Genomic DNA, 16,723 nt, shown 5'->3' with positions numbered 1-16,723 from the left:
CCGGAGCGCTGAGGGGAACCGGGGGGTGATCACCGAGGCGCTGAGGGGAACAAGGCGGGGGGGCGGCACCGGGGCGCTGAGGGACACCGGGGGGCTCTGCACCGGGCGCTGAGGAGGCCGCAGGAGGCCCCGGAAGGCGGAGGGGCGCCGGCGGACAGCGGGTGCCGCGGGCGGGCGGGCGGCCGGCGCCGCGGGGCGGGGGCGGCGGGGGCGGCGGGAGCGCCGCGGGGCCGGGCCGGGCCTAGGCCGCTCGCCCCTTCCGGCCCCCGTTGGCGGAGGGCGCCCCGCCCCGCGCTCCTCCATTGGTGCAGCCGCGCCCAGCGCCCGCCGCTCATTGGTCCGCCTCGCTCTCCATCTCCCTTCCCTAATATGGAAGCGCTGACAGGAGCGTACCAAGCGCGGCAGGGCGCGGGGGGGGGGGGCCGTGCGGGATCCCGCCGCCGCCGCCGCGGGCCGCCGCCGCCGCGCCCGCTCTCCGGCGCCATCGCGTCACCGCTCTGTGCCGCGGCGAGTCCTCTTCGCCGCCTCCCGGGCCCTGGACGTGCGGCGGGAGCCTCCCACCTCCCCCCTCCCGCCGCAGTGGGAGATCCCGAGCATCCCGGAAGAGGGGACCGGCCACTTCCGCCTACCGGGACCGGACCGCAGCCGCCACCATGGTAGGGCGGGGGGTGCCGGGCCGGGCCGGGGGGTCGGCGGCGGGCGGGGATGAGGGGGCCGAGAGCGGCGGGGTGGAGCGGGGCCGGGGGGCTGTGGGTCGGGGGGCAGGCGGCAGGCGGCGGGGCCCGGGCCGGGGGCTGACACCGCCGTGTCCCCGCAGACCGCCACGCTGCGCCCGTACCTGAACGCGGTGCGCGCCACGCTGCAGGCCGCGCTGTGCCTGGAGAACTTCTCCTCGCAGGTGGTGGAGCGGCACAACAAGCCCGAGGTGGAAGTCAGGTACGGGGGCGAGGGGCACCGGTGGGGCTCTGCTCCGGCCGGGCTGCCTGCCCCAGGGACGCCGGTTCGCTGGGCAGCCCCGGGGGCAGCCGAGCAGGCCTCCGCACCCGCCGGCTGCCGCCCCGTAGTCGCAGGGCTGGTGCCGGCAGGGAGCCGAGGAACTGCAGGGCGGAGGGGGATCGAGCTTGGGATCTGCCTCGGGGGCGGACGCCTCCAGCAGGCAGAAAGCGTCGTGTAGCAGCACGAAGCAAAACCTCCGCATCTCCGTGATCCCTGCGGCTCGCGCGCTCCCCATCCCCGTTTCTGCCCGGTAAACGCTTCCTTCTGAGTCAGTCCTGCCCTTCCTCTGCTCGCAGGAGCAGCAAGGAGCTGCTGTTGCAGCCGGTGATCATCAGCAGGAACGAGAAGGAGAAGGTCCTCATCGAGGGCTCCATTAACTCTGTGCGCGTCAGCATCGCCGTGAAGCAGGTGAGGCGAGGGGTGCGGGCAGCGGGCTGGCAGCTCACGCCTGGCGCGGGGGAAGCCTCACTTCCCTTTCCTCTCCCCAGGCCGACGAGATCGAGAAGATCTTGTGCCACAAATTCATGCGCTTCATGATGATGAGGGCCGAGAACTTCTTCATCCTGCGCAGGAAGCCTGTGGAGGTGAGGTGACAGGGAGGGGGCAGAGCAGCTCCCGGCTCCACTCCTGGCACCGGGGGGGGGTCTCCAGTGCCAAACTGGGATGCGAGGTCGTGTGGTGGGTGGCCTGGGTGCTCATCCCCAGGGCGCTTCTCTCTTCCGCAGGGCTACGACATTAGCTTCTTGATCACAAATTTCCACACGGAGCAGATGTACAAGCACAAGCTGGTGGACTTTGTCATCCACTTCATGGAGGAGATCGACAAGGAGATCAGCGAGATGAAGCTCTCTGTCAACGCCAGGGCCCGCATCGTGGCAGAGGAGTTCCTCAAGAACGTAAGGCTCTGAACCGGGAGGAGACAGGTCCCTTTGGGAGCGGGGTGGGGGCTCCAACCCACTGTGGCCTTATTCCCAGAGCCCCCCTGTCCTGTCTGCTCTGCCCGGGGAACCTCTTGGGGACGGAGGGGAGGACACCCAGGGGAGCTCGCACCCCCTTCGCTCATGAAGCGTCAGACCCCCAGAGCGTGCTCAGGGGCGGGCAGCAGCCGGGGGGACGTGGCCCTTTTGGCGGCTTCTGCGATGGGACGGGCGAGGGAGTGGGAGAAGCGGAGCTTGGTGAGCGGCGGCTGCCCTCGGCCTCCCTCCCCGCCACCGAGGAGGATGATGGCCCAGCCGGGAGGGTGGGCGAGGGCCAGAGGAGCGCCCGCGGGCAGCGACTGACGGCCGCCCGTCTTCTCTCGCTTTTCAGTTTTAGGCCGTGGTGCAGGACCCCGCGTCTCCCCAACGCTTGTGCCCGCCGGGCACCGTGCCTGCGCCCGCTCCCGCTCCCCCGAGGACGGCCGGGCCGGGCCCCCGCCTGCCCCTCTCCGGGCCGGGCGGCCGTGCTGGGAGCAGCCCCCGCTTGCGGCAGAGCGGCCCGGGTCGTTGCCGCTGTCTCGTCTCGTTTTTTAAACGGTCTCGTTTGCTGTAACCACCGCGTCCTCCCTCCCTCCCTCCCGCCGCACCGGCAGCACCGGCGGGGCCTGGCGGGGAGGGGGGCGGGGCCTGGCGGGGAGGGGGGCGGGGCCTGGCGGGGAGGGGGCGGGGCCTGGCGGGCGCCATGGCAACGGCAAACAGTGGGGGCGGCCTTGAGGGTGCGGGCAGGGCTGGGGGTGCGAAGGGAGGGGTATGGGGGGGTTGGAGGGGGCTGTGGGGCTCCAAGGGGGCTGTAGGGGGGTGTGGGGCACGAAGGGGTTTGTAGGGGGATGCGGGGGGCTGTGAGGTTCGGGGGGGCTGTAGGCTGGGGGTGTGGGCACAGGGGGGCTGCACGCGTGGCACTGGGTGTTTGTCCCCGCTTCGGGGCAGCGGAGCCGGCGCAGTGGCCAGGCCCGGGGCTCTGCCATCACAGCGGTGATGGGGTTGGGGGGCTGCATCCTGCACTGGACCCCCACCTCAGTCCCCAGCAGGGCAAGGGGACAGGGGACCCGCTTGGCATCTGGGGGAGGCAGAGCCACCCGCAGCTCCCCGCGCCCTCAGGCCACCGTGGGACGGTGCCCAGGGAGAGCAGCACCGCGGGTACGCAGCCCCCCGGGCAGGGACAGGGACTGCCGGAGCAGGAGGTGTCCCGGCTGTCCCCTGGCCTGCCAGGCTGGGGACGAAGGCACGGCAGGGGAGCGGGTCGTCTTGGGGGGCACCGGCATGAGGCTCGGCAGGTCGGTGAACGCTGTGTCGGGGACCCCCGGCTCGGTCAGGCAGAGGCAGGCAGGTAGGCACCTTCTCCCCCTCCCTGCCCACCCTGCGGGGCTGGGGACCTGGGGTCAGCTGGGGCTGTCCTCGCAGGGCAGGCGGCCACCCCCGGCCGCCGCAGCTGCCACCACCCCTCGCTCAACCGTGAGCGGCTGGAGAGGGCCAGGCTGCATGTGGAGAGGGCCATCAAGGTGAGGGGCCTGGTTTCACACCCTCCCCAGCACGCCATGCGCTTGCATTTATTGCATTTATTTATGGCTCAGGGGTGAGAGCTGAGCTGCAGGGACCAGGGGTGGAGGGGGCTGAGCTCTCGGGTCCCTCCCCAGGAGAAGAAGATCTTCACGGTGCAGGGCCCCTACCCCATCATCCGCAGCCTGCTGCGGGCCCGGGGCTGGGTGGAGAGGAAGCTCCCTGGTGCAGGCAGGGTGGGCAGCCGGCCGGAGAAGCATCGTGGCAGGCAGGAGAAGCAGCTGCAGGAGGAGGAGGAGGAGGAGGAGGGAAGTGATGATGCTGCTGAGCAGGGGGAGGCAGGGCTGGACCCGCAGCCGGGGTCGGCATGCTGTGGGGCATGGCCTTCCCTGGGGAGCCCGGAGCCCCTGCGCTCCCCACGTCCACCTGATGAGGAAGAGGAAGAGCGGTGGGATGAGGACCCCGATGGCATCCACGACGTCATGGTTAGCCGAGAGGCCTGGGGCTGAGCTCTGCCACAGCCCCCGGCACCCTTCCCTTGGGACCCCCAGGTGCAGGACACAGCCTGGGGCAGGGGGTGAGGGTGGGATGGGGGGGGTCCGTGCCTCACACCAGCCCCCCCCCATCCCGCAGTCCCACCTGGTGCGGGACCAGGTGCCGTACTTCATCTGGACCAACCGCCACAGTGCCGTCGACCGCCGGCTGCTGCGGCAGGACCAGGTGGTGAACCACTACGCCCGGGTGGGTGCCTTCACCACCAAGGTGGGAGCCCAGAGCCCCCCCGGGGGGGACACAACAGGGGTGGGGGCGTCCGGCAGGGGCTGCCACCCTTCTCTAAACAGGAGGGGCTGTGCCTCAACCTGCGAAATCTGCCCTGGTTTGACCAAGCCGACCCCGACACCTTCTTCCCCCGGTGCTACCGGCTGGGGGCCGTGGACGAGCGGCAAGCCTTCATCGGTGAGCCTGGGGCTGGCGTGACCCGCCAGGGCCACTGCCCTCCTGTCCCCGCCGTGTGTCCAGTCCCGCCGTGTCCTGTGCAGGACCAGGTGGGGACAATGCCCCCCCTTGCAGAGGATTTCCGCCTGACGGCGGCTCGCAGCCTGCTCAAAGTGGCCCTGGAGAGGGCTGGGGATGTGCCGGCGGGGATGGAGCAGCCCCCGAAATCCGGTGAGGGGCCAGGTGAGCATGTGGGGACAGGGATGTGCCTGGGGGCTGAGCCTCTGCTCGGGGCTGTGGCTTGGGACCCTCCACCCCTTCTTGCCAGCCCACCTTATGGGTGCTTTGTCCCCCCAGCCCATCCCTGTGCACCCAAAGCCACCCATCCCATGGGCAGGCTCTGTGCCACAGCCCCAAGGGTGGCACAGCAGGTCCCCAGGAGCCACGTCCCTCACCCCATGCCATCCACAGGAGGGCGAGGGCCCCCCACGTCCCCTCAGCTGGTGGAAGAGGCCCTGCAGGTCTGCGAGCAGCACCTGGGCAGCCTGGGGCACCAGGACATTGACAGGGACCCCCCGTCCCCCCGCATGACAGGCACCGACTGGGATCGCTTCCTGCGGGACTGCTACCGCGTGGCGCAGTGAGTGCCGAGCGGGATGGGGGGGACACCATGGCGGGGCTGGCACTGAGCCCCCCGCGTCCCCCCGCAGCGAGGGGGCCGGGCTGGTGCTGAGCGGGGCGCAGCGGGAGCAATGCCGGGCCCTGCTGCAGCGCCTGGCAGGGCAGCTGCCCCAGCTCGGCATGGAGGGCGACCGCAACGTCTGGATCCTCAAACCCGGTGCCAAATCCCGCGGCAGGGGTAAGGCCGGGGGAAGCGGGGGGCACGGGCTCCCTGCCAAGGAGGGGTCCCACTGTCACCGCGTCCCCCAGGCATCGTCTGTGCGGCCCAGCTGGAGGAGGTGCTGCGGCTGGCAGGGGGCTGTGCGGCACCTTCGGCGCGGGCAGGCGAGTGGGTGGTGCAGAAGTACGTGGAGCGGCCGCTGCTCATCTTTGGCACCAAATTCGACGTCCGGCAATGGTTCCTGGTCACCAGCTGGAACCCACTGACCGTCTGGTTTTACCGCGAAAGCTACCTCCGCTTCTGCTCCCGGCCCTTCTCCCTGCGCCGCCTGGACCCGTGAGTGCCCCCCGTGCCAGACCCCGGTACCCTGGCACCCACTGGCAACCACTGGCACTCCAGTGACCCAGCCCCGCTCTCCCCACCCCAGTGCCCGGCACCTCTGCAACGTCTCCATCCAGAAGCAGTGTGGGCCGGTGCGGGGCCGGCACCCCCGGCTGCCCCCCGAGCAGACCTGGTCCTGCCGACAGCTCCAGGCGTACCTGGCACAGGTGGGGCGGGCGGATGCCTGGCACCAGGTGATGGTGCCCGGCATGAAGGCGGCAGTGGTGGGTGCCCTGCGCAGCGCCCAGGACCTGGTGGGGTCCCAGAAGGGCAGCTTCGAGCTCTACGGGGCTGACTTTATCTTCGGGGAGGATTGCCAGCCCTGGCTGCTGGAGATCAACGCCAGCCCCACCATGGCCCCCTCCTCGGCAGTGACTGGCCGGCTGTGTGCCAGCGTCCAGCGAGACACGCTGCGTGTGGTCATCGACCACAGGGACGATCCCACCTGCCCCACCGGTGCCTTCGAGCTCATCTACAAGGAGGTGGGCTGAGGGGGGGGCTGCGGGGCGAGCATCCCCCGGGCACCCTGAGCCCCTGCTCCCCACCGTGTCCTCCTGCAGGCGGCTGTGCCTGTGCCTCTGTACGTGGGGCTGAAGCTGATGGTGGAAGGCTGCTCCCTGAGGAAGCCCCAGCTGGCACGCCGCCGATCCCAGGGCAAGCCCCCCACCGCTGCGGCTGGCACCCCCCAGCCCCCTGTGCCTCCCAGCCCCCGGGGCAGGGCAGCCCCGCTCCCCCAGCCGGGAGCATTGCGGGGGGACCCGGCTCCTCTGGGGCGATGGAGCCGCCGCTGCCCCCCCAGCTCAGCCCCCCCAGCACCACTGCAGGCCCCAGGCTGCTGTGCCGGGAGCCGGGGGCTGCCACAACTCAGTCACTTGCTTGGGCAGCCCCAGGCAGCTCTGCCCCGGCTTAGCGTCCGTCCCCCGGCCAGGGTGCCTGTCCCGCCACCCCGGGGAGCCCCCGCTGGCCGGCAGCCCCTGGGGACCCGCGGGCCAGCCCCCCTGCTCCCGTCCTGCCGAGGTGCTGCGCCCGCCTGGGCTGGCACCCGGTGCCTGGACTCCATGGCCCTGCCCGGGCAGCCAAGCCCCATGGTGGGGAGCAAGCACACAGTGGCTTCCAGGGGGATGCAGAAAAGTGGTGACACTGAAGGACACCCAGGAGGGGACCGGCTCGGCAGCAGCACTCTGCTCGTCCCAGCTGGGGCGACACGGCGGCACCCAGCTCCCCCCCTCCCCAGCCGGACCCCATCGTTGGGTGGGGGCACCCAGCCCACCCGCTGCGGGGGCTGCAGAACATGTCTGTGATGGGGAGCCCGGCTCTGCTCCTCTGTGTGCGGGAGGGCGTGGGCACGGCTGGGGCCAAACCCATGACGGGGCTGCGGGCAGGAACCGAGGCCGCCACGGCAGCTTCTCCGCCGGGGGCAGAGAGCGGGCAGGAAAAGACGCCTCTGCTCCTGCCTGCCTGCGGTCACGCCTGCCAGACAGAGCCACGGCAGCGGTGACACCGCTGCGCCCCGGCGCTGGGAACCAGGTCAGGCACAGGGGCGGCAGCTCGGGACGGGGGGCTGGTGGCCCCATCAGCGCTGTGGGGACGGAGGGGGGAACGTATCCCATGCGTGCCAGGAAAAGAAACAGGCAGTGAGCCACCTTGGCAGCAGTTGGGGGTTTAATGGGGTGGGAGCGGGTTGGGGTGGGGGTCCCACCCCGGGTTCTGGGGCTCCTCGTGCCCGGGCAGCCCCAGGCGCTGCAGGGTGCGCAGGAAGGGGGGTGGTGGGGGGGCACAGAGCGGGCCCCGGGGCAGCACCAGCTGCTGCAGGTGGAGGTGGAGCGGGAGGCGGTGGAGCTGCCGTGGGGAGAGCCCCAGCCGGCCCAGCAGCTCCCGGTCCAGCACCTGCAACAGGAGAGCAGCTCAGCGATGTCCCTGGGGGCTTGTGCTGAGCGCCCCCCCCCCACCCCCCCCCAACCCAGCACCCACCCTTGGCCACGTACCTGTGTGCGGGTCGGGGCGGCCTCGGGGGGCAGGAGGAAGGGCACCCCCAGCACCCTGCCCACACGGGACGAGTGCCTGTGGTCACCCAGGGCTGGGCACAGCAGCAGCGTCAGATGCACCGGGAGCTGCTCTGGGAAGGCTGGGGGGAGCACGGGGAGGGTGGGACCGCGCCGGTGGGGGGCCACGGGGGGGGTGTTGGGGACCACTCACCTGTCCTGGGCTGGAGCTGGAGGAGGGCGCAGCCCCCCGCAGCCCCCAGCACCCGGTACCGCGTCAGGGTGCTCTTCACCTCCTTCCTGGCCAGGCTGCGGCGCCCCGGGGCCGGCACTGGCACCACCTGCGGCAGCACAGCCCTCAGCACCCCCCCGAAGCCCCCCCGCACCCCCAGGCCCCTGGCACCCCCTTACCGTGGCGGTGTCACCCTGCCGCTGCCAGCGCAGCCCGGTGCGGATCTCGCCCTCCGCCTCCGCCGGGACCCCCACGGTGACGGCGCTGCGGGGAGAGGGGGTGAGGCGGGGAGAGGGGGTGAGGCGGGGATGGGCCCCCCCCCCGTGCCAGCACGGCAGGGTCCCAGGGACTCACCGGTACGTGGCGGGGTACTGGCCTCTCCGGTGGGCGTCGGTGAAGAACCGCTGGAGCTGGTCGGTGGCACGGTGGCAGCTGGACAGGAGGACGAGGCCGGAGCACTCCCTGCGGGACACAGCAGCTCCAAGCCCTGGGGTGGGGGGCTGGCACCCCCCGAGCCCCCCCCCAGCACCCCCTAACCGTACCTGGCGGGAGCCTTCACCACATGGAGCTCGGCGGGGAGCCCCAGGCGCCGTCTCAGCGCCGGCAGCAGCGCCGCCAGGCTCAGCTCCCCAGGGTGCCCTGGGAGGGTGGGGGGTGTCAGCACTTGCTGGGACCCCCCCAGCTGGACACCCCCCCCCCCCAATCCTGCACTCACCCAGGACGGGCAGGCCGGGGGGCTTGCTCAGCGCCAGCAGGGCTCCTGCCGAGGGGACGCCTGGTCAGGACGCGGCCCCCCCACCCCACGCTGCCCCCCCACAGCACCCCCGGTACCTTCCCGGTGCACCACGGAGGCCTCCAGCAGCCCCAGCGTCTCCTCGGGGCCCAGCGGCCGCCCCCACCTGCGGGGGGTGGAGTGGGCGGGGGGCACGGGTGGGACACCCCCCCCCTCCGCACCCGCGGCTACCCACCCTGCACCCCGCCCCGCGTGTTCCCACAGCCCCACACCCCCTGGCTGACACCACCCCCCACGCGTGTGCCCCCAAACCTCATCCCACACCCACACGTGCACCCCCACGCCTGTCCCCGCACCCCTTATGTCCCCCCCAGCCCGCGTTCACGCGCGTGCAGCCCCACGCGCGTCCCCTCTCCCCACGCACCCCATAGCCTCTCTGCACCCACGCGTGTCCACCCCCACGTGACCCCCAGAGCCCCCGTGCACCCACGCGTGTGCATCCCCACAGCCCCCGTGCACACGCGTGCGCGCCCCCGCGCCCCGCTAACCCCGCGGCGCGCGCCCCGTGCCCCGCGCGCGCCAGCACGCGCGCAGCGCTGCCGCCGCCCGCCATGGCGGCACTGCGCCTGCGCGGGGGCGGAGCCGAGAGGGGGCAACCCCGCCGCTGCCATAGAGCCGAGCCTCCGGGCGCGCAGAGAGGCCGCCCAGGCATTCAGAGCCGGCGGCCGCGGCCATAGATAGGCGGAAGTGCGGGCAGAGCGTCCCGCTCGCAGGTGGGGCGCGGCTGGCCGGGCCGGCGGGGAGGCGGCACGGGGGTGTCACCGGTGGCGGTGTCACCGGTGGGGGTGTCACCGGCCGGGTGTCCCGGGGGCTCGGGCGGGGGCAGGGCGGTTCACGGGAAGGGGGTCCCGGAGCTGTCACGGGGGCCTGTCGCCGGCGGCGGGAGGCCCGGGGGCTCGAGCCTGCGGCTGCGGGCGGGGCTGCCCCGGCGGAGCGGGGGGCTACCGGGGGGAGAGGCGGGGGGGGGGTCCGCTCCCGCCTCACGCTGTGCCTCCGCAGGCGGCTTGTGCCGGGGCTATGGCCTCCCGCGGGGGTCCCCGCGCCGCCGGCACCGATGGCAGCGACTTCCAGCACCGGGAGCGCGTGGCCTCGCACTACCAGATGAGGTAGGTGTCCCGCCGCTGCGGGGACCCGGCGGCCTCCCCGGGGCTCCCAGCAGGCGCCGACAGCCGCCCTCTCTCCCCAGCGTGACCCTCAAGTCGGAGATCAAGAAGCTGATCTACACGCACGTGGGCATCTGGCTGCTGCTGCTGGCCCAGATGTGTGTGGGGCACCTCAAGCTGCTGCCCCACGACCAGGTGGCCATGCCCTACCAGTGGGAGTACCCCTACCTGCTCAGCATCCTGCCCTCCCTCCTGGGCCTCCTCTCCTTCCCCCGCAACAACATCAGCTACCTGGTGCTCTCCATGATCAGCACCGGCCTCTTCTCCGTGGCTCCCCTCATCTACGGGGCCATGGAGATGTTCCCCATGGCGCAGCAGCTCTACCGTCACGGCAAAGCTTACCGCTTCATCTTCGGCTTCTCGGCCGTCTCCGTCATGTACCTGGTGGTGGTGGTGGCCGCCCAGGTGCACGGCTGGCAGCTCTACTACAGCAAGAAGCTGCTGGACTCCTGGTTCACCAGCACGCAGGAGAAGAAGAAGAAATGAGCGGCCAAGGGTGGGCTCCGTGAGGGCTGGAGCTCCACAGCCAGGCCCCGTGGGGCGGCGCTGGCGCAGCTCCGGTGGGTGGGGGATCCACGGGGACCAACGTGCGTGTCCGAGCCACGCCACGGCTCTGTACTGGCGTGGGGGGGGGGAAGGGGGGGCGGCTCCCGGGCCGTGGAGGGTCCCCGCCGCCCCCTCCCCCCCCCGGGGTGCGGGTGCCCCTTCCTTTGCGTGTCGCTGTATGAAAATAAAGCATCCTCCACGCTCCCACGCGTGTCTGCGCCGCAGGAAGCGCCGCCTGGCAGCGGGGAGGGGGGGGGTGGCGGGGCCGCACGTGCTGGCGGAGGAATGCGGCGGGGCCGGGGGGGGGGGGGGGGGGGAGCGGTGGCGGCGGCGGCTCGGCCATGGAGCGCCCGGTGCTGCTCGCCGCTGCCGCCGCGCTGCTGCTGCTGCTGGCCGGGGCCGGGGCCGCCGTCACCCGCCTCCGGGTCTCCGCCAACTTCGTGAGCGCCGAGGGGGGGCGGCGGGGACCGGGCGGGGGGCGGGGGGGGCGGGCGGCACCGCGCTCACCCCCCTCTCTTTGCTTGCAGGAGTGCCGGGCCACCGGTGAGTAGCGGCGGGGCCGGGATCGGGGCCGGGCTGCGGTGGCGGGGCTTCACCTGCCCGGGGCTGCCGGGTCTGGAGGGCGGGGTGCTTCTCCCCTTCCCGGGGCTCCCGGTCCCCGGGGCTCCCCCCTTCCGAGAACTCCCGGTCCCCGGGGCTCCCCCCTTCCGAGGACTCCCGGTGCCCGGGGCTCCCCGGTGTACAGAGCTGCCCCCGCCTGGGGCTCCCGGTCCCCGGGACTCCCGGTGTGCAGAGCTGCCCCTTCCTGGGACTCCCGGTCCCCGGGGCTCCCCCCTTCCGAGGACTCCCGGTCTCCTGGGCTCCCCCCTTCCTTCCGAGGACTCCCGGGACTCCCGGTCCCCGGGGCTTCCCCCACCCCCTCCCCACCCCCCCGTTCCGAGGGCCCCCAGGGCTCCCGGTGCCGGCGGGAGGCAGGACCCCCGGCGCACGGCCGCCCCTCTCTGCTCTCCCCCCCCAGCCGACAGCACGCTGAGCCGTCCCCGCTGCCGCCGGCCGGCCCGGCCCGGGCCCCCGCTGAAGCCGCCCGCCCTGGCGCTGAGCCGGGCCCGCCTGTGCCTGCCCGGGCAGCCCTGCCAGCCCTGCCTGCGGGTGCGCCTGGCCCTCCCCGCCGCAGGTACGGGCAGGGGCGGCGGGGCCGGGCACCCCCCGGTTGGGGGGGCGGGGGGGGGAGAAGGGCTGGTCCTGCCACCCGTGTCAGCACCCCGCGCCACTTTCTCGCAGAGCTCGGCGGTGTCCGTGGGCTGCAGCTCAACTTCCTGGAGCTGGGCTCCAACCGGGCCGGCTGGCTGCAGGTGTGGCGGCGGTACCGGGCACCGGGCAGCTCGTCGGTGAGTGCGGGATGGACCGTGGGGTCGGGGCCGGACGCCGGAGCCGTGGGTGTCCTGCTGACCCCCCGCTCCCCGCAGTGGCAGGTGCAGTTCGACTGCTTCCCGGCGGAGAGCGGGCAGCAGGTCCTCGTCTCCCTCCGCACCATCCCTGACCGAGGCTTGGCCATCAGCCGCAGCCACCTGGTCGCCGCCGAGCCCCCCGGTGAGGCTGGGAGGGACCCCGGGGGTGTCCCGGGGGGACGCCGGCACCGGCTGACCCCCGCCTGCTCCGCAGGGCCGGTCTTCACCCATACCTGGGTGCCCGAGGCGCGGGCCATCGAGGTGCGGGTGCCCGAGGGCCCTGCCCTGATGGTGCGGCTGTGCCACCAGCTGGCCCTGGAGTGCGAGGAGCTGCCCCGGCCCTTCCACCAGCAGGTAACGGCTCCGGCCCCCCACCCCGGTCACCCCCATCCCAGGCTGGGGCCCACGCTCCCCGCCAGCTGGCACTGCCTCCGTGCCCGCAGGTGCTGGTGCCGGGGGGACACCGAGTCTCGCTGCTGTACGAGTTCCTGGTGCCCTGCCTGTGCATTGAGGTGCGTTGCCCTCCCCTGCGGCCACCGGGCCCCTCTCCCTGCCTGTCTCTGCCTGTGCAGCGAGGTCAGGCAGGAGGGGTGGGGGCACATCCTGCCCTGACCGCCCCGCTCTGCTCCCCCAGGCCTCCTACCCCCACCACGACAGCCCGCGCAGCAAGCACTGCCCCTTCCGTGACCAGCCGGCCGCCTGTGAGTGCCCGCGGGGAGGGGAGCCGGGTCCCAGGGGTCCCCCCGGCTGTCCCCCCACCCCGCTGATGCCATGCCCCACAGACGGCCCTGAGCTGTGGTCCTCGGTGTGCTTCCATGACTACAGCGCCAGCAGCAAGGACCAGATGGCGATGGTGCTGAGTGCCAGCTGCCCCCTGCGTCCCCGGGCCACCCTGTGCTGGAGGGAGGCAGCGGCCGAGACTGCGCCCTGCCACGACGTCCCCAACTCCACAGCCAGCGAGGAGGAGCAGGTGAGGGGTCCTGGCCTGGGGGTGCCACGGGGCACCAGCCCAGAGAGGTGCAGGGCTGTGCCTCTGGCTGGGGCACCCGCTGGACCCCAGGGTCCCCCGGGGGGGGGGGTGGGCAGTGGGGTGCCCGTGGGCTGTGTGGGTTGGGGACGGTGACGCGCTCTCTGCCCACACCAGGCATACACGCTGGACAAGGTGGATGTGCACCCCCAGCTCTGCTTCCGGGTAAGCCCCCGGGGGGGGTGGGCACCGTCTGGGAAGGGGCTGGGGGACAGCGGTGGGCGACGGTGGCTCACCCAGCCCCTCTCCCCAAAGTTCTCCTACGGGAACAGCAGCCACGTCGAGTGTCCCCACCGGCCAGGTGAGCCCTGCGGGTGGGGGGCATCCCTGGGCTGAGCACAGCCCTGCCCTGGAGTCCCTCGCACCCCTCATCCCCTTGGGCATCCCATGACCCCCCCTCTCCGGTGGCCGCAGAGACCGCCTGGAACGTCTCGGTGAGCGCCCAGGGGCTGCAGCTGCACCTGCGCCTCACCTCCAGCATCCCCGCGGCCTTCAGCGCAGCCCTCTGCCAGCGCCGGGGCGGGCAGTGCGAGCCCGAGGCCCCCCTCTACACCGTCACGCAGGTGAGCAGTGCGGGGCTGGGGGGGGGACATGGGAGGGACAGACCCACGCTGACCCTGCCCTTGTGCATTGCAGCCGGAGGGCTCTGCCCCGGGGGAGCTGGCGCTGCTGTTGCCGGTGCAGGTCCTGGGCAGCTGCGTGTTGGTAAGGTGACCCCCGCGCCGGCACCCGCACTGCGGGGGGGGACCCCAACCTGGCCCCCCCTCACCCAGCCCCTTCCCCAGGTATGGCGCTCAGACGTGCGCTTTGCTCGGAAGCAGCTGCTCTGTCCCGACGGTGAGTGGGGGTCCTGGGAGGCTGCGGGGGGTGGCGGGGGTGGGCAGACACCCCCCCCCCCTCACCACCCCTCTCCCAGTCTCCCGCAGGCACTTTGGGCTGCTGGGGCTGGTGCTGGCGCTGGGGCTGGTGGTGACCGTGCTGCTCCTCAACTGCCGCGGTGCCTGGAGGCCGGCCGCCGGTGAGGGGCACCCGGGGGGGCTGTGGGATGGGGGGGCTGTGAGATGGGGGGGCAGCGGCCACGGTGGCTGTGGGGCTGGGGTGCCAGGGAGTGCCGGTTCCCTGGGCTGCAGAGGGTCCTGGGGCAGTACGGTGGATGCTGGTGTGCCCTTGGGGGATGCCAGGGTGTCCCCAGGGGATGCCAGGAGGGCTCCGGGCAGGGCTGTCACTGCTGTCCCCTCCATCCCCCAGGTGCCCCGGGCGGACGGCCTGTGCTGCTGCTGTACTCGCCCGACTCGGAGGAGCACCTGGGGCTGGTGTGCGCCCTGGCCGAGCGGCTTCGTGCAGGGCTGGGCTGCGATGTGCGCCTGGACCTGTGGGAAGCGGGCGGCGTGGGGAGGGCAGGCGTCCTGCCCTGGCTCTACGCCCAGCGGGGCCGTGTGGGCCGCCAGCGTGGCACCGTCCTCCTCCTCTGGAGCCGGGGCAGCACCCGGCTCTTCCGCCGGTGGCGGGTCGGGGCGGCCGATGGGACCCCTGGGGATGCCCACGACATCTTCGGGGCGGCCATGGCCTGCCTGCACGGGGAGCTGGGGGCAGCGGGCCGCGGCAGCGGCTGGGTGCTCGCCTACTTCAGCCGGCTCTGCAGCCCCCGCGATGTCCCCCGGCCCCTCCGGCCCCTGCCCACCTACCGCCTGCCCCGGCAGCTGCCCGGGCTGCTGGGTGCCCTGCGGGGCAGCCCCCCGGCCCCCCGCTGCTGCCGGGGCAGGGCAGAGGGACTCCTGCACCGGCTGCTGGAGGTGGGGGCCGGGGAGGGAGGCCCCTCGCCCCGGCCCCCCGGGGTGGCCGCCGGCACCTGAGGGCCCACGGCAGGGCTGAGCTGGGCGTTGCTGCGGGGTCGGCGGGGCTGGGCACAGCCCCCTGCTAGGGGCAGGGGCCCCATCGTGGAGGCGTGGGGCTAGGCTGAGCGTGGCGGCAGGAGGGGTGCCCGTGGGGTGCCCCGGGCGGGGGCCGTGTGTGCCGTGGCGGCCCAAGCAGGGCTGGCCCTGGCCGGGACACGTGCCGTGGGGCCCAGGGCGAGCGTCCAGCCGGGCCCCTGTGGCCGGGAGCAGAGGTGCTGCCCCGGGCGGGGGCAGCTTTATTTCCACACAGGGACGTGCTCCGGAGGAGAGCCGGGACCCGGGGAGGCCCCTCGGGATGCTGTGGCCGGGCGAGGGGCCGGGGCAGCGCTGGAAGGAGCCGGGCGGTGGTGGTGGTGGGGGAGGGCTCCGTGCCCTGCCCGGGGCACGGGGGGCTCGGGGGGCCGGGTGCTGGGCACAGCCCGGCCCCGCTCCTCGCTCCCGTGCTGTCAGCGGGACCTTGTCCGCGGAGGGAGCAATAAAGGCACCGTTTCACCCTGTCCCGCCGTCCGTCTGCTGTGCCGGGGCTCGGCCGGTGCCCTCCCCCCCCCCCCCCGGCGAGGGGCCGCGCAGCCCTTCCCGGCACGGCCGCCGCACCGCTGTCCCGCAGCCGCCGCCGGCTCCCCGGGGCCGGCCTGGGCACCGCGCCCACGCCGTGGGGCAGGGGCACAACCCGAGCCCGAGCCACGGGGCCGCCCCGGTCCCCGCGGGGCCCCGAGCCCTCCCGGCCGCGCCGGGCCGCGGGGCCCGTCCGCGGGTCGGAGCGGGAGCGGGGAGGCCCCACCCCGGGGCGGTCGCCGGCGCCGCGCTAGGACCCGGGTGTCCGGGATCGGAGCAGGAAGCGGGAGCCGGCGGCGGCGGCGGCGGTGGGGCCCGTGGAGCCGGGAGCGGGGCCGTCGGGAGTGGACGGTGTGGGGCCGGGGCGCCCCACGGCCCCGGCCCCGCCATGCGCGCACTGGGGCGGCTGCTGGTGCTGCCGGTGCTGGTGCTGGTGGCGGCGGGCGGGCGCGGGGCCCCCCGCGACACCCTGGCCTGCTCCCAGGTGGGTCGGCGTCGCCGGCATGCGGGCCAGCGGGCAGCCCGGCCCCGGCCTCACCCCCGCCTCCCCCCCAGGGCCTCGCCTGCCGTCTCCTGGGTAAGTGCCACCGCCACCGCCACGGCCCCCGGGGCACCCGGGGCAGGGGACCCCGCACCCACGGCCGCCCTCCCGTCTCCCCGCAGACACTGACATGCTGTGCGGGATGGAGCCGCCGGGACCCGGCCTCGGGCTGGCCCTGGCTCGGCTGCGGCTGGCGCCGGCGCTGCGCTGCACCGGGCCCACGGCCTGCTCGCCCTGCCTGGAGGTGCGCCTGCGCCTGGCCCTGCCGCCTGGCACCCGCACCGGCACCGGCACCGGCGAGCCTCGCCATCCCACGCCGTCGAGCATCCCCGGGGCAGAGGACGGTGGTGAGGGGGGTCGGTGGTCACCGATGGATGGGGCTGCCTCGTCCCAGCCCAACGTCACCGGGCTGCTGCTGCTCTCCGGGCACGCGTACGCCTTCTCCCGCTGCGTGGCCGTGGAGGTCCAGGCACCCCTGGCCCCCACGCTGCTTGGCCAACCCCTGGTACGTAGGTGCGGGGTGCCAGGGATGAGTGTCCTCGCCACCGGCAGTCCCCTGCGGTGCATGGCACCGGCACATCTCCGTGGCACAGTGGTCCTGTTCCCCGTGCCCCAGGGAGGTGGGTGCCGGCAGCGCCGGTGCGTTGCCGCAGCGCGGTGGTGGTTTTCCTGCGCAGGGCTGGGTGACCTTCCGGTGCTTCGAGGCGCCGCTGGGCTCTGAGCTCCACGTCACGGCGTACACCAACTCGCGCAGCCGCCGGAGGCTGAGCCAGTGGCAGCGGGTGCCAGGTGAGCCCCCGGCGTGCCCTGCCGCGGCGGCCCCCGTCACCCCTGCCGCTGACACCCTGTCCCCACAGACTGCTCGTGGCCCGCGGCACAAGCTGCTGTCCCCCAGTGCCAAGGTAGGTGCTGG

The 16,723-nt window shown here is 73.8% G+C and overlaps 4 protein-coding genes across 6 annotated transcripts; 3 read left to right on the top strand and 1 right to left on the bottom strand.

The window, feature by feature from the left end:
* Nucleotides 1-434: 434 nt before the first annotated feature.
* Nucleotides 435-6,944, top strand: LOC140658254 (uncharacterized). Its single transcript, XM_072876424.1, is given in 12 exon segments — nucleotides 435-656; nucleotides 818-936; nucleotides 1,293-1,404; nucleotides 1,485-1,580; nucleotides 1,722-1,892; nucleotides 3,813-4,232; nucleotides 4,313-4,649; nucleotides 4,764-5,046; nucleotides 5,117-5,289; nucleotides 5,292-5,583; nucleotides 5,675-6,110; nucleotides 6,189-6,944. Coding segments are annotated over 12 exon segments (3,183 nt in total). The 5' UTR covers nucleotides 435-653; the 3' UTR covers nucleotides 6,930-6,944.
* Nucleotides 6,945-7,253: 309 nt separating this feature from the next.
* RPUSD3 (RNA pseudouridine synthase D3) lies at nucleotides 7,254-9,199 on the bottom strand. Its single transcript, XM_072876147.1, has 9 exons — nucleotides 9,124-9,199; nucleotides 8,674-8,741; nucleotides 8,558-8,602; nucleotides 8,385-8,481; nucleotides 8,197-8,304; nucleotides 8,022-8,106; nucleotides 7,825-7,951; nucleotides 7,614-7,753; nucleotides 7,254-7,515 (listed from the first exon to the last, which is right to left on the bottom strand). The coding sequence occupies exons 1-9, from the start codon at nucleotides 9,186-9,188 to the stop codon at nucleotides 7,291-7,293; spliced, it is 960 nt and encodes a 319-aa protein (XP_072732248.1). The 5' UTR covers nucleotides 9,189-9,199; the 3' UTR covers nucleotides 7,254-7,290.
* Nucleotides 9,200-9,208: 9 nt separating this feature from the next.
* On the top strand, nucleotides 9,209-10,545 carry JAGN1 (jagunal homolog 1). Its single transcript, XM_072876148.1, has 3 exons — nucleotides 9,209-9,348; nucleotides 9,635-9,741; nucleotides 9,822-10,545. The coding sequence occupies exons 2-3, from the start codon at nucleotides 9,653-9,655 to the stop codon at nucleotides 10,282-10,284; spliced, it is 552 nt and encodes a 183-aa protein (XP_072732249.1). The 5' UTR covers nucleotides 9,209-9,348; nucleotides 9,635-9,652; the 3' UTR covers nucleotides 10,285-10,545.
* A 114-nt stretch (nucleotides 10,546-10,659) lies between these two features.
* IL17RE (interleukin 17 receptor E) lies at nucleotides 10,660-15,846 on the top strand. 3 transcript variants are annotated; one of them, XM_072876218.1, is made up of 17 exons: nucleotides 10,660-10,784; nucleotides 10,872-10,887; nucleotides 11,363-11,518; nucleotides 11,626-11,732; nucleotides 11,811-11,934; nucleotides 12,007-12,146; nucleotides 12,236-12,304; nucleotides 12,427-12,493; nucleotides 12,575-12,762; nucleotides 12,937-12,984; nucleotides 13,075-13,120; nucleotides 13,234-13,382; nucleotides 13,456-13,524; nucleotides 13,605-13,656; nucleotides 13,736-13,837; nucleotides 14,068-15,753; nucleotides 15,825-15,846. In XM_072876218.1, exons 1-16 carry the CDS (start codon nucleotides 10,686-10,688, stop codon nucleotides 14,670-14,672), a joined length of 2,037 nt encoding a protein of 678 aa, XP_072732319.1. In that variant the 5' UTR covers nucleotides 10,660-10,685; the 3' UTR covers nucleotides 14,673-15,753; nucleotides 15,825-15,846. The 3 variants fall into 3 exon arrangements, with proteins under 3 accessions (XP_072732319.1, XP_072732318.1, XP_072732317.1); XM_072876217.1 differs by having other exon boundaries at nucleotides 12,212-12,304; nucleotides 12,955-12,984; XM_072876216.1 differs by having other exon boundaries at nucleotides 12,212-12,304.
* The last annotated feature ends 877 nt before the right edge of the window (nucleotides 15,847-16,723 follow it).

Source organism: Ciconia boyciana, chromosome 11, assembly GCF_034638445.1.
Source record: "Ciconia boyciana chromosome 11, ASM3463844v1, whole genome shotgun sequence".
NCBI classification, from domain to species: domain Eukaryota; kingdom Metazoa; phylum Chordata; class Aves; order Ciconiiformes; family Ciconiidae; genus Ciconia; species Ciconia boyciana.
Note: the sequence above shows the minus strand (reverse complement) of the source record. Positions and strands in the feature narration are given on the sequence as shown.

Excerpts from the sequence above, each read along its gene's own strand:
- IL17RE (XM_072876216.1), top strand. The coding sequence starts at position 10,686 with ATGGAGCGCCCGGTGCTGCTCGCCGCTGCCGCCGCGCTGCTGCTGCTG. Across the intron at positions 11,733-11,810 it reads GGGCACCGGGCAGCTCGTCG|TGGCAGGTGCAGTTCGACTG; the intron begins GTGAGTGCGGGA and ends CGCTCCCCGCAG. Across the intron at positions 12,305-12,426 it reads TGCCCTGCCTGTGCATTGAG|GCCTCCTACCCCCACCACGA; the intron begins GTGCGTTGCCCT and ends CTGCTCCCCCAG.
- RPUSD3 (XM_072876147.1), bottom strand. The coding sequence starts at position 9,188 with ATGGCGGGCGGCGGCAGCGCTGCGCGCGTGCTGGCGCGCGCGGGGCAC. Across the intron at positions 8,305-8,384 it reads GTGGTGAAGGCTCCCGCCAG|GGAGTGCTCCGGCCTCGTCC; the intron begins GTACGGTTAGGG and ends TGTGTCCCGCAG. Across the intron at positions 7,754-7,824 it reads CCAGCTCCAGCCCAGGACAG|CCTTCCCAGAGCAGCTCCCG; the intron begins GTGAGTGGTCCC and ends TGCTCCCCCCAG.
- JAGN1 (XM_072876148.1), top strand. The coding sequence starts at position 9,653 with ATGGCCTCCCGCGGGGGTCCCCGCGCCGCCGGCACCGATGGCAGCGAC. Across the intron at positions 9,742-9,821 it reads GCCTCGCACTACCAGATGAG|CGTGACCCTCAAGTCGGAGA; the intron begins GTAGGTGTCCCG and ends CTCTCTCCCCAG.